At 39.0% G+C, this 15230-nt stretch overlaps 1 protein-coding gene across 1 annotated transcript in view; it reads left to right on the top strand.

Moving 5' to 3' along the window:
* Positions 1 to 15230, top strand: part of DIAPH2 (diaphanous related formin 2) — a 757596-nt gene that overhangs the window by 481223 nt on the left and 261143 nt on the right. The window contains exon 26 of the mRNA XM_081126081.1: positions 9582 to 9707. Coding sequence (XP_080982207.1) covers positions 9582 to 9707 — 126 coding nt within the window. The remainder of the gene's footprint in view (positions 1 to 9581; positions 9708 to 15230) is intronic.

The following is a 15230-nucleotide window of genomic DNA, read 5'->3' as shown; positions in this document are numbered from 1 at the left end:
TTTTACAAGGTCCTTTTTGGCCACTAGAGTTCTAACTCCAAGGTGAAAATGCGTTACATAGATTTGACAGGTGAAGACATGAGTGTAGGATTGTCTTGAAGGACTGATCAGCATGGGAAGGCTCTGGCAAGCTTTTTTGTTGAGGATAATACCTGTTCCAGCCATTTACATAAGATCTTCAGGGGAGGACAGTTTTGCACAGCCCAACGTCATGTCAGTGAAAACGTGACTTGACCCATGAGAATCATTCCAGCTCAAGGTGTGGCTGAGCGAGGGTTCTTTTATTGCAAGCAAAACAAATGAGCTGAAATAAAAGATTCTTCGTGATGAGAACAAAGCATTGCAGCCAGCCTATATCCAGCGTGGCTTTATAGGAGCTTCAGCTTGCATATGTACTTCCCAATCCTGGCCTTGAGCTAAGCCTGTCAACAAGAGTAAGAGATTTCAGTTTGTTTTTTAGCCTTTGATTTAAGAATTCACACATACTATTTGCTGCAGGCAGGATAACAGTTGCCGGAGAGACAGCAGGTGAAAGAGGCGTGATTGTTCCTGGTGGTTTGACTGGCCGCTGCTGGTGGTTCTCTGGTCAGGCTACAGAGTTGTTTCAGTGCAAATCCTTTTTCGGAGGATTTCAAACTTTGCCTTCCTCCTCCTTTACCCCAGCTGTCTTTTGTGTCATACTCTCCATAGTTAGTAGTGAGTTTTTTAAAAAGAAGGCTCCATTTTTTTATTTTTAAAACATGCATTCAGAATATGGTTTTCAGGCTGAAAACTTGTGCAAATGTGAACCCAGACATTGAAATATGCTTACTGAGGTATTTAGAGTTAAATGTTGATATGATTTGTAAAGCAGTTTTTTCATGATTTTTAATGGAAGTTCCTCTGCTCTCAGCATCAGTTGGGGCCATATTATGAATCTAATCTAGAAACACTGCCCCTTGCCCGGCCGGGCGTGGCTCAGTGGTTGAGCATCGACCTAGGATCCAGGAGACCTTGGTTGGATTCCCTGTCAGGGCACATGCCCAGGTTGTAGGCTCGATCCCCAACAGGGGGCTGTGCAGGAGGCAGCCGATCAGTGACTCTCTCATCATTGATGTTTCTCTCTCTCTCTCTCTCTCTCTCTCTCTCTCTTTCTCTCTCTCTCTTTCTTTCTCTCTCTCCCCCTCTCCCTCTCCCCCCTCCCTTCCTCTCTCTGAAGTAAATAAAAACATTTTTTTTTTTTAAAGGAAAAGAAACGCTTCCCCAATATCTCCAAAGGCACCTGTTAAAGGGGCAAGTGATGACGCTTTTGAACACATATTGTAGATGGATACTTTTAAATTTCATTTAATAACTATTCTAGTTAAGTTGTTTTCTTTTTAACAGTTTTTTTTTTTTTTTCTTCTAAGAATGAGTCACTTTCTAACAGATTTTTCTTTTCATTATAGGAATTTCTAATTTGGGTGCCATTATCACTTATTTTTTTCAAAGGCCTAAGAAGCCCACAGTGATGAGCTTTTGCTATTGTTATATAAACACATTTGCTTCATTTACATGCACAGCATTCATATAGAAAAAAACTATTAACTTATAAATGCACTTCAGAAAGAATACAACTGTGCATGTTGTTCAGGCTGCTTGTAATGTCCTTTCCTTTTTACATATGCTTTCTGCATGAGTCCCTTTAATGCTGTGTGCCTCAGCTGATAGTAATTCTTCAACTAAATATATTCAGTTAAAGAAAATTACAGGGTACTTATAATCATGTTTGGGCCTATTCACATACAGGCTTGCCGGAGTAAATTTTTACTTGGCCTGTAGGAAGTGCTCGGTTACTTTGTCAATGAGTAAAATTAATAGAAATATTTAATTTCGAGAGAAAAATCCTCAAGTTCCTGGAAAAGCTTTTATATTTACATAAAATTACACAGTCTGCACATGGTCTGGAGAATGTCATCAGAATATATTTTTCCCCTTAAATGCATTTCAGTTCTCTTAAATACTATGTAATTAAAGAATCTTTCCATTTCAAAATATCACTTAAAATATTTTTTAAATCCTCACGCAAGGATATGTTCTTGTTGATTTTTAGAGAGAGAGAGTGAGAGATGAGAGAGAAACATTGATAAGAGAAGCATTGATTGATTGTCTCCCATACGTGCCCAGACCCAGGATCAAACTTGTAACCTATGTGCCCTGGTGGGGAATCGAATCCACAACCTTTTGGTGTACTGGATGATGCTCCAACCAACTGAACCACCTGGCCAGGGCATATATTATACCTTAATTTCTTTAAAATTATGTATTAGAGCAATTCTGTCATTTAAAATCTTTTCAGTGAGGGTCAGGCAACTGTCAAATATTTCTTTGAAGCCAGGAAAAATGTACAGTCGATTGAAAGTCTCCCATCTCAATTTGATTCTTGACCAAGTTTTTCAGGGAGGGGAGTGTGTCTTGGTTGTCAACCCTACAACCGTTTCATGCCGAATCCTGTATGATCAGTCACAAGTCCCTCATGGGTGACAGACAAAGGAGAGAATGTGTGAGTATGAGTCAGTTTACCACCAAACCTTGAGTTGTTAATATCTCAGGAAATTGAACTGTGAATATTTTGGTGGGTTTTTTTTGTTTGTTTTTTGGCTTTTAAGGGTCTGGAACAGATTAATTTCATTTACATTATTTCTAGTGGGAAAAAATAATTCTGTGTTCGTACAAATTGCTTCTTGAACAACCTTCCAGAACGAATTAAGTTCAAGAACGGAGGTTCCCCTGGATGTGTATATTTTTCAAATGAAATAAGTAGATAAATAAGATTTGTGGGGAAAGTTTCTCCCCATATATAGCTCAAGAGTATACTGAACTTAAAAGGTTATTTATGGAGTACAGCGAAGAAAATTATAATAAAGAACGTGATAGCTATAATTTAATTTTTTAGTGTTATAATTTAGATTCAGTAATTCAGTAGCAAATGTAAAAAATGAAATGAGGGGGGAAAAATTAAAGTGCCACCAGAATGACTAATCAGTCATTGAAAATGCCTGTAGTGGGAATTTACTCAGATAGAAAATGTTTGCACTGTCATTAAAGACTCCCTAATTTATATTAGTGAACTAATAGAATGACAGGCACAGAAATATGCTCTGAGGCTGAGGCTATACAGGAGACAAGCATTTTTAACCCCTCTGGTATTTCAATATTCTTAGAACTCCATGTACCCTACACACCTCCCCGCTCGTAAAAATCTCTCTCTCCCCCCCCGCCTCTCTCTCTCTCTCTCTCTCCCTCCCTCCCTCCCTCACACACACACACACACACAAAGAAATATTAGAAGTAATGTAGGTTAGGACCTAATTAAATAGTTAACTAATCAGCATTCATTGACTCCCAACTCTTGAGATTGAACCAAATATATTCAAGGCAAATAATCAGGCATGTTAATTCTTTTGTAACATTTGAAAAAACCTCTTACCTTTTAGACAAGTCTAGAAAGCCAAAATAAATAACTTATAAATGTCTCTATAGAAATACAGACTACGGGTTTTCATTTCCAGAAATGTTCTTTAAGTTTGGAACTTGCTAGTATCTCTGATAAAGTGGCTGTTCATTATATAATTGTCACTGGTTCCCAGACCTAAAATTCCATGTACTCTGTAAAACCTACAAAGAGAACACAATCTAAATCTAGTTCTCTTGATTAGAAAGAAGACCGATATTAAATTAAATCAGACCGTAGAAGGGTAGCAAGTAGGGACTGACTTTTCTTTTGTTGCTCAGGGGCATCTAAGTTGTTGCTTAATTCTTGGTGGCACATAAACATTAGGGATTTGTCTGTTGTGAAGTAGGGTATGGGGGGACGACAGTGAAATATGAAATGCACATTTATAGATTATATTATATACAAGGTAGCACAACAGAAACTTTGTTTATCAAATCATTGAACTCAAATGCCTGCCTTTTAAGGAAGGTATTATTATCTTCATTTTGGAAATCGGGAAATGACAACCCACATTGGCTAAGTGACTGGCTCAGGGTAACCCAACTAGTAGTTTAGTAGTTGGTACGGCAGAAATTAGAATCCAGTTCCACCTGGCTCCTAAGACCATACCTATTCCCCAGTTATAAGTATTATGCCTTTGTACCAATGGATAGTGACTTTATTTCAACTGTGTAGCATTCCAGGTATTAGAAACACTATTTTACATTTACAATTTCCTGAGAAGACATCATTTGGCTCATATCACAGCCCCCTCATAGAGTTTTGGTGGGTATTAAATGAGTTAATACATAAAACTACTTAGAATAATGTGTAGCACAAAGTAAGTACTCAGGAAATGTCTGTCACAACTTGGGAGCCTATGTCATGACCAACCCTACCTTTGGAGAGCTAGTCGAAGGAACTGGGTGTTTGTAGCCTGGGAACATTAAGATGCTAGTGACTCCTTTTCCTGTAAGGCAGGGAGTAGACTTGATCAGTACGGCTGCAAGGCAAAATAAGGTCTGATCTGATGGGTAAGAAAAATTTAAGTAGGCTAACACTGATTATAAGTGACTTTTTTTTTTTTTAAGTTATATCAACTGTCAAAAAGGGAGTAAGCCACTTAAGATAGAGTGAATCCTCTGTTCTGGACCTATACGCCACCTTAGATTCACTGGGCACGCCTTGTGTGCCACCCTGCACCTCCACGCCTGGGACACTTGTCTCGCTCCCCAGCCAGAGCCAGAAATTAACACCCCTTGAAAGAGACTTTCACCAGGGAGAGAAAAGGAAATGAGAAGGAGCCAGCCTGTGAACTGCTCACGCCCTCTAACCAGCTCTTTCAAGTTAGAGTTGTTTCATTTGTCTTATATGGAGACCAGAACCTCCTGCATGGTTAGTGGGGCCCAACGCAGGATGGAAATGCAGGGCCCCATTTAATAAGTGATTGAGGATTTCAAAATGGTGACAACAGAGCATTAAGCAAAGTACAGAGCCCTTCTAAGCACTGGGGGGTCCTGTGCCACCGCACAGGTCACATGCCCATTAGTTTGGCCTTGATGGAGACAACCTGAGATACTGAGCAACCAGCTGTATTTTTTGTAAAGCTGTGGCCAGTTCAGTATTTGCTTTCTTCCCTTTTCCCTCATGCGTATGTCCCTGGGATTGCACTGCACCCTCACCCCCAGTAAGGTCTTAATGGCATCGGAGAAACGTGTGGAAGGTCTTTGTCTGTTGCTAGTGGGATTGGGGTACTCGGGGTACCGCTGGAATAAATATTTCTGGATGCCCCCACAGGAGGATGAGAGGTGGTAGGAAGCTTCATTTGCATGGAATTATCTCTCTCAGTTTCCAAAGTCCCATTTCCCTTCATCTAGTCCTGGAAGAGGTGCAGCTGGGTCCGGCACAGCATTAGGCTAGTTGCAGTCCATCAGTCCACTGTGCGGGGCCCATGTGGCCCACAGGTGAGTGCAGGGGCAGGAGAGCCCCACAAGCCAGGAGTCAGGCGGGAGCTAGAGGCAAGAAAACAAAGTCCTTTGTTTAGGAGCTTAAAACTCTCAAATCTTCCCGTGGTCGCAGTGGCCAAGCCTACTCTGGCCAATCACCTGTTCCCAGGTGTGACCGACAGCCAAGTACCTTCCCTATGTCACCCAGATTTTACTGGGCACGCGTTGTTCTTTCTTTGTCCAGTCCCTGCTCACAGGGATCTAGGGGGAACAGACCTGGGGAGTGTCAAACTGCAGCTTCCTGCAAAGCTGCACAAAAGGCATGCCTATACTACCTGGCCTTCCCTTTTCTCCTTTCCAGTTAAATAATAACCAAGATAGTTACAGTGGTATCATTAACATGCAAGCTGTGTCTTAGGCTCTGTTTTCTAGTGTGGGGACTGAAAAAAAATTGATATTTTTTCTCCCACCTTTAAATTCTTATTGCTGGGCTAATAAATTAACAGCGACAGACTAACAGGAGAAAGGCAGACATGAGCATGGGGAAGTCACATAAGCATGAAAATTCCCAAGACAGTAAGGCACATTGGGTATCTGAGACATTTTGGACAAAGGTGAGAAGGAGAGGAGGTGGGGTCCTAGATTTCAGAAGTGAGAAATTTACAGGTAGTTGAGGATGAGCAAAACATACCTGGCAGGAGAATTCTTCTAACCTGAAGCCCTCTTGTCTACCTTCCTGAATTCAAATTGGGCTAAGGCAGCACCCCAAGATTCCCATCCTGAAGCAGGTTTCCCTGCCTGTCTCTCCCGGGCAGGAACCAGGGGAGGGTCGAAGGTTCTTTTTGAGCCTTGTTTCTTAATAAACACTTTAAAGTTAGTATCCCAAAAAGGCAGCCTCTGGGTGGCAAAACTGGTTCCCTTCAGTAGACTGTGACACTGTGTAACCTGAGTTTTTAAAGCTGGGAAGGCTTGTCCAAATCCCCTTTAATGTCACTTCTAACTCTAAGATACCATAATTCCACCAATGGAAGGGCATACGTTTCCTACAATGGTATTGTTGGCTTAATGCAGCCACAGATATGCATGTGGGCGAAAACCCTTGGGTTACTACAGCTCCAGTATTTTATTCTTTTATTGTTCAGCAGAATATTAATAATTCATTAGAGCCCGGCTGGGTGTGGCTCAGCGGTTGAGCGTTGGGATAGGATCCAGGAGATCAAGGTTCGATTCCCAGTCAGGGCACATGCCTGGGTTGCAGGCTCGATCCCCAGTTAGGGGGCTTGCAGGAGGCAGCCGATCAGTGACTCTCATCATTGATGTTTCTCTCTCTCTCTCTCCCTTCCTCTCTCTGAAATCAATACAGACATATTTAAAAAATAATAATTCATTAGAGGGGAGCAATAAAGGAGCCTAGTAAAGAAAGGTATTCCTCACTTCTTTAGTATCTCAGTTCTTCGTTTATCTAAGCATCTCCCGCGACCTGCTGCCTCTAGTAGGATTGTACAGGCGGTGCTCTGCCCCCTCTCCGCGCTCAGGTCCTAACGGAACCGGCGGCTGACCGCCCCTGCCCCGGCCTCTGCGCGGTTCTGTTGCAGAAACGTGCAAGCATTTAAACCCGAACCGCAACCCCTCGAAATCCACCTATTCACTCAACAAACATTTATTGAGGACCATGTGTGTCAGGTACTGAGGGAAACGCAAAGAATTAGTTACGGATCTTACCATTAAGTAGCTGGAGGTTTTACAGCAGAGACTGTGTTTGCGTGCTGGAGACAAAAGTGATTCCTGCTCAAAACGGCAGGTAGCTCGGAAGGTCACTTAAAAGTGCCTGTAACTGCTGGGGAACTGGGGCTAGAGCTCTGGAGGGATTTATAGAGGACTTGAGGATTTGACATGTGAAATTGAGGAAGACAGGGATCCAGAAAGTAGGGTTTTATTCAGAATTTAATTTTAGGGTAAAAAGCAGTTTCACTGGACTAAAAATATTGTCACATGTTACTTGAGATTAGTAGGCTTTTGTGCTCATTGCAGCTTGCGTGCACTGTCCCTGTATGGAGCAATGGAAGATGAGCCCTCCTCGGGCCTCACTACTAGAGTCACTATTGCTTTCAGTAGGAGGATCACTCTTGTGACCCATATCTGGCCTTCCGGCACATACTGTTTATTGCAGAGTTATCATGAGTTTATTTCTTCCATGCAACCTAAATGATATAAACAACTTGTCAATTTTACATCTTCAGTTTTTTCAATCAAGCATATGGGTAAAGAGCAACCTTTTGAATAATTAGCAAAAATTAAGCAAAAAAAAAAAGTCAGTTTTAAAGTCCGAGCATGATTTCCTCCTGAGCAAACTTACCCTTTAAATGCAGCGAGCAATGATTGCTAAGCCATTAGCAAAGTTTCGGCAAGACAAAACTCCTTTAGGATTCTCCAATAAAGAATAACTTCCAAGCTTTTGGGATCTAAACAAATGGAAATAAATTGGACAGAGCTACTTGAACTGACAAATTAATGAGGAAAAAAATTTGTCTTTAGTGTTGGTGCTTGATTTGTCAGTCTCCTGAACTTCCCTGTGTATTTAAGGCAATTTTCCCTTATTGAGTCATGAAGGTATGCAGTCATTCTGAGGGTTTTGTATCAGGAGAGTTTGACCAACATTTGCCAGGGGATTAATTTTGATAGTATCATTGACTTTTTCATTCGAATTCTGATATGCCTCAGAATGAGCTGAAATTTACTTAAAAAAAAGAATTTTCATATTTTTCTATTTCTCTTTTCTAGTTCTTTAAGTAAAGAAGTGTTCAGAGGTCTGGAATTTTTTTTTAAATATGTTTTACTGATTTCAGAGAGGAAGGGAGAGGGGAGAGAGAGAGAAACATCAGTGATGAGAGAGTCATGGATCGGCTGCCTCCCATACGCCCCCTGCTGGGGATCGAGCCCACAACCCGGGCATGTGCCCTGACCGGGAATTGAACCGCTATCTCCTGGATCCTAGGTTGATGCTCAGCTGTTGAGCCACGCTGGCCGGGCCAGAGGTCTGGATTTTAAGAACCAATGTCACAGGCGATGTAAGAAATTCTAATACCTACCTTGTCTTTTCTGCCGGAACCTTGCCAAATGCAGTTGATATTGATAGAAATGTCTTTGTACATCATTGGTTGTCATGCAATAATAGAGTGACTATAAAATAGTATTAGTTGTTTTAAAAGGCACCTCTGTGAAAAGAAGGCATCATGAGAGACCTGGAAAGTGTATTTAGGAACAGTTTTTTTTTTGTTTTGTTTTTTTTTTTGTTTTGTTTTTAATATATTTTTATTGATTTCAGAGAGAAGAAAGGAGGGGGAGAGAGAGAGATAGAAACATCAATGATGAGAGAGTCATTGATCGGCTGCAGCCCGCAACCCGGGCATGTGCCTTGACCGGGAATCTAACCCCGATCGCCTAGGATCCTAGGTCGACGCTCAACCGCTGAGCCACACCCGGCCGGGCAGGAACAGTTTGAATACAACACTTAAAATAATTGGTTGTCAATGAGGAGAGGGAAAAAAAAGTACAGAGGATGTTAGGGGTAATTAAAGCAACTGATGATAGTGTTTGAAGGCATGTTGAAGGTTTGTGGGTATGTATGTGCAAATGTGTTTGCTGGGTTTTGCTCTAAATTCTCTTAATGTATCAACAGTTACTTTTTACATCTCTATGAGGATGGAATTTTTACCATAGATGTTGGTTTAAAAAATCTAGGATATTTCAAGGAAAGAAAAATATTTGATCCCTTTGTATAATTTAACCTTAAATCATTTATATAGCCAAGAACATACATTAATAAAATAATACCTCTTTGAACCTTAGTTTCTCTTTAATCTTCAAATTAGATTTTAAAGAATGAAATATTAGGAATTCCATCAATAAATTTAAATAGAAATAGATTCATTTGAGGTAATGGCTGAATATAACGGTGGCATTCTCATATTAAACCTGATGATTTGGTATATTATATTCCATATTTTCTCTTACTTCATGGAGAGTAGAATTTTTATGAGCAGTATTTCAGAAAAATGTGTGTTGACTACATGGAACTCTTTTTCCACATTAAAAAAAAATATTTTAACTGATACTGTTTACTTTTAGTCTTTTTCTGGAATACCTGGGAAAATATTCTGAAGGCTTTGTATGTTCTTCAGTTTCAGCTCAAATTCTCAAGGGCAACCTTGCGGCAATGGAACAACAGATTGTTCATCTGGAGCGTGACATCAAGAAATTCCCCCAAACAGAAGATCAACATGATAAATTCGTGGAAAAGATGACGATATCCTTTATTTAAGCATTTTGTTTATTTGTTAGTTTAAGAGTGTGTGTGTGTGTGTGTGTGTGTCTGTCTGTCTGTATATTTGCTATGTGGATAGTTTTAAACTTAGTCTATCCACACTGTCCGGATGAATTTGTGTATGGGCTGTTTTTATATTAGCAGCATAAATTTTAGTTCATGATGTTTTGAACCAGGTAGAGTAGCCAAGGGAACAATTATATAAGAAAACACTGCCATTTCTCAAAGAAGAATTTCATTCGAAGGCCCACAAGATATGCAAGGTAAGTCTTATGAGGCTTGATTAAACCTAAAACAAAACAAAGAATCTCCTTATGTAACGCTTGCTTAAAAGAAATGACCAGCAGTAGGAAATGTGTTTTGGTCAGACCTTTTTTGCTTTCTTTGTTACGTGTGCAGGTCTTTTTCTGAGGGCACACGTGCATTTTCAAGGGCAACCAGAGAATGCGCGGCTGGAGGAATTGATGAACTGATCAGTAGATTACATATTTAAATAAACTGTAGTAGCTATCTCTGTAACATTAAGCATTTCCTGATAAATAAATGGTTTTAAACTTCCATTTTATATACGGTATATTCATATAAATTACAGAAATATATGAAAGGAGAACTTGAGAAATAGCATTTAGCTGGAATTGTTTAATGTGAAATCTGGTGTCTAAAGATAAACTACATTAGAGCTGGGTTGTTGTTTTTTTCTGATTTGGTTTTCAAAAGTTAAAGCCATCTCCTCCTCCTCTGGGTTTAAGTAAATATCTTGAACTGCAGATTGATTCACTATTTTATATCTCTAGAGGGAATAAATACTGTAAGTTCTTTATCTGATAATAAGTAAATTCCTTCAACAACTATATGGCAGTCACCTTGTTTCAAGGTTAAATCTCTTGCCTTTTTCTTTTCTCTGATATGCTTTCTTTCCTGCCCAGTTTGTAAATTATGGTACTGAACATGAATTACTAGAGAATGGCAATTTAGATTTATGTGGAGAAAAAATTTTTTTTTCATTCTCAGTTTTTTTGGTTCATGGATTAATACTGTGGTTTGTGCGGTCCTTTAGCGATGCTGAAAACATTCATAAATAGAAATGTTGTAAACAAGTTTTGGGTGATTGGAGGCAGGAAATCCTCAAAAATAACGTTGGATTACATAACTGCCCACGTTGCAGTACTTGATGTGAAGATTTAATTTTATTGCTGATTAGATTACTCTTTGTAAGTATGTTGTATTGTCCTGTAGCTAAATACACCCACCTACATTTTTCAACTTTTGATTTTGGTTCTTGCATCATACATTTCAATTTCACTCCTGATCCCCTGGGTCTTTTCAACATTTTCTTCTACAGTTGGCTTGTGGCCACATAACAGCTTGCACCGTTGAGGAGTCTTTGTTGCTCGTTTAGAGAAAGAAAAGTAATTTCAAACCCTCATGAACTTGGCCTGGACTCTTTCTTTTATTTCTCTCTTTATGCAGGTAATTAAGCACTTTAAAGGGAAAATCTAGAGCCTTCTGTATCTGCATGTTACAGACGAATGGTTATTCCTCATTTAAGGGACACTCAAGTGTGACTATTTGTCTACAAGGCGATTGAAAACTATATTAAAATGTATGGGGCTGGAACTTTGCATATTGTATTAAGAAAATCAAATGAAATATACAGCAATTTATTTTAGAGAAAAAGTTAAAATATTGAGTTGGTTAAAAACTCCAAATTAATCGATTACAAAGATAGAATTATTACTCAAATTATTCTGCTTTTGGAAGACACTGTAGTCTACCATGGAGAGTTGTGAACATCCAGAACGTGACAAACAAAATGCATAATCATCGTATGTATGTGTGTTGTGTGACTTCTAGTGCCTACTTAATATTTTTCTACTGTTCTGGCAGATTCAAAAGAGAGAAGGTTATTTTATGGTGAGATATCTGATTCTGTTTTAAAATTAGAACCATGATTCCATTTCAAGTACAGGACTCTTTGTACTGGATCATCTTGCCATTGTTTCTGTCCACTGCCAATAAATTGTGTCGCTTCAGGTCACTGTCCCTTTAAATTGGAAAACTAGAAGCACAGGTAGGGGAGTGGCTTCCCTTGAAAGTGATCTTACCTACTTAAGCAGTAATCTCTTTATAAGTGCTGTGAGTTCAAAAACTGAACAACAATGCCATGCCTCTGGGCTTTTAGAAGAGCATTGGTGCTGTGGTTAGCAACAATAGCACGAGGGCCAGAGAACATACAGATTGAATGTATAAATTGAATCTTCACCAGATCTCCAGGTTGGGCTAAGTCTCATAGCCCCCTGTGTTCGCCGTGACTTTTTCAATATTGATTAAACATTTATAATATGCTAGGCTTTCCAGGCCATGAAAATATGACATTGCACAATATAGAAACCCTGACCTCTAGCTGCTGACATTTCCACACTTTTGTGGTGTTGTCCCCATGGCCGAGTTCACGTGTGGCGTGTTAATTTCTCTGCGCCCCTCACAGTATGTGAGGCCTAGAAACGTGTAGACACTGAGTAGGTGTGTGTTGAGTCACAAATGCTATAGCCAAAGACCATGGAGATCATCATGTCCAAGCTCTTACTTTTACTTAGTACTTCTAAAGGGATATTGTTAAAGAGTAGTAGGTTGTGCTTATAGTTATAAAATTTGTCTTCATATAAGTCTTCTCAGGAACTTGAGTAACACCAATTAGCTTTTTTTCGACCATGCAGGTAAAGTCTAATCAGTTTTAGAAGGGATAATCCCCACCTTTATAAAGTAAATGTCAAAAAAGTTGCACAACAACAACAAAGGAATGAAAGGTCTCCTGTGAATGGAGCGGGCCACGCTGTTTCCTGCCCCCTGAAGAGTAGCCAGTGGCTTTAGAAGGAAGTCTATCACCTCTGCCTCCCCTTCTGTACCCCAAGTTGGTTGCTTGTTCCAAAAGTGGGGGAGGAAGAAATTTTCCTCTACCCTTCTAGGTTCTCCCAGCTGGTCTAATAAATAAATCAGCATGAGATAGGTTAACAAAAGAACCAAATTTAATTTCATACGTGCATATGGGAACCCCACGTAATAAAGCATGTATGGCGTCATGAGCCAAGGTGTGAGGTGACATGCCCTGGGGCTTTAGAGGGGAGGAATGTCATCCAGAGAATAAGAAGAACGATGTTTTGTAATTAGAAGTTTGCCTTGCCCTATATATAGGTCTGAAAAAGTTATCTCTGGTAATGATTCTTATTATCGCACACCCCCAATTTAAATTCTTTAAGGGAGAGGAAAAAGTTTCTTGTGAGCCTGCAGGGTCTTGATTGCCTTCAGCTCAAAATAATCCACATGGCAAAGTGGCACATCTTGGGGAGGTCTCTTCTGAACCCCTTAATGACTCAAGAAATAGATGGAATGGGTAAAATTAGCAAAACTAATTGTATAAGACTACAAAACATGGAGAAATGGGGAAAATTCTCTTATACTTCATTCTAGGATCAAAGGGGATTGTCTATCATGGATATAATAGCTCTATATATATACATATATATATACACACACACACACATACATCTACACACACACACTGTTCAAAAATCTTGATAAAATTTGTGAGGAAGTTATTCCTGTTTTCCTATTTTTCTAAAAAGAAAAGCAAAGTTCTTAGTATTCATGCATTAGCTCATCATAACAGTATCAGAATCTTTTAGCTCAACTGCTTATGTGGTGGATTGAAATAGAATCTATATTCTTTTTTTGTAAGTTATAAAAATGATAGTATTTCATTTATTGATTGTTTATACTATGTATCAGACATTGCCCAATTTCATATACTTGAGCTTTTAAAAATGTTTCTGTTTATTGTTTTCTATGTCTGATGATAAAATTGACCACAGTTGTTTCTGTGCCATTGTCGTGAGCTCAAGTTGGGCCAGGATAACTTCAACAACTCATCATTTGCCATAGATCCCTTTGTTTCTTATCACTAATTTCGAGGGGTCATCTCTTTTTATTTTTTAAGGTTACTAGGAATTATGTAGTGTGTGTTAGTGTTTGGTAAGTATTGCAGATATTGGTAGGGCGAGGTTCAGAATCCCATCTAATTTCAAAGTTTTGCAAAAGAACCCATGCTTCAGAGACCTGACAGGGAGCTCTGTGAATGGACCACTTGTCAATCCTTAGGCTGTTCTCTTTGACTTGACATTGTATGTGGATTTCAATTTTTACAGGTTTTGTCTTCTTGAGAGTTTGTCTTCTAAATCAAAGCATCACTTTTATTTACTGCTGCTTTTTCCGACAGGAAAGAGCATTGTTAATAGAGAGCTTCCTAGACTTTTAAATATTTGTCGTGATCCATTCTTAACATCTACTGTCTAAAAAGCACATTAAACACAATGTTGACCTTCCTGCTTATATCCTGTTGACAAATTTCTTACCACATTTACTCACATAGATTTTGTCAATGGCAGGGCTGTCTGTTGCACCAAATCAGCTTAGCTTTTTGATTGACTGCTGGCTAAATCATTTCACCAACTGGAGGACAGGGAGTGACTGAGCAGCAGGGGCACCATTAACACATTGACAGGAAGAGCTGACAGAACGTTAATGACATTAACACCCTGTCAACTAATATCAACACCTGGGATTTCCTCATGGTAGGAGGGAGAGTCATTTAAAGTGGTTAAAAATCTACTTACTGAGGAAACACTTTGTCCTTACCAGACAATTCAAAACAGATCTGGGGTCTGCACTGCACTGCAATTGTTAATTTTTCCACTATTCTTTAGTAAGGGAATCAGTTCTTAAAAAATGAAAAAATTCACGTTATTCAACCAGAGTAACATTAATCACCCTTGAGAACATGCCAGTAATAGGTTTTAGTGAAATGATGAGCCGCACTTTGTAATGTAAATGCCACATAAAATTGACCATAGTAAAAAAAAAAAAAAACAACCCTCAAGAACAAAGCCTTTTTATTTTGTGTATGAAAATAGTGAGTCAGGGTATTTTCTAACTCTTTAAGAAGCATGGAGAACCAGACTGAATTGGAGGGAAGCTCGCTGGTTCTGACTCTTACCTTCAGTTGCCTGCTGATCTCAAACTCAGAAACTTAGTAAGTTCAAAGCTAAACTTTTTAAAATGAGAGTGGTCATGGAGATAGGGTTCAGGATTGAAAAAAAGCAAAACAAACACCAAAAAAATGCATGATCAGTAATGGAGAGCATGCGTGCATTGAAAAGCAAAATGTTATAGAAAACCACATGGGTAAAATGCTGATTTTTTTTAAAAAGGAAGATTCTTAGCATTCTTTGAAATTTACACTCTTCATAATGGTATTAGGAGTTTTTTAGTTCAGTGATTTGTGCATTGATTTGAGATAGATGATATAATTGTTTATAATAATAATAAAAGTAAAAGTGATAAAATAGTTATAGTAACAACTGTTCAGTCAATGTAATGTGGCAGTCACAGTGCAAGGAGTATATATATATATCACACACACATATATACACACATATATACAGGGTGGGGT

This window comes from Miniopterus schreibersii (assembly GCF_964146895.1).
Source record: "Miniopterus schreibersii genome assembly, chromosome: X".
Taxonomy (NCBI): Eukaryota; Metazoa; Chordata; class Mammalia; order Chiroptera; family Miniopteridae; genus Miniopterus; species Miniopterus schreibersii.
This window is presented reverse-complemented; position numbering and strand designations above follow the sequence as displayed.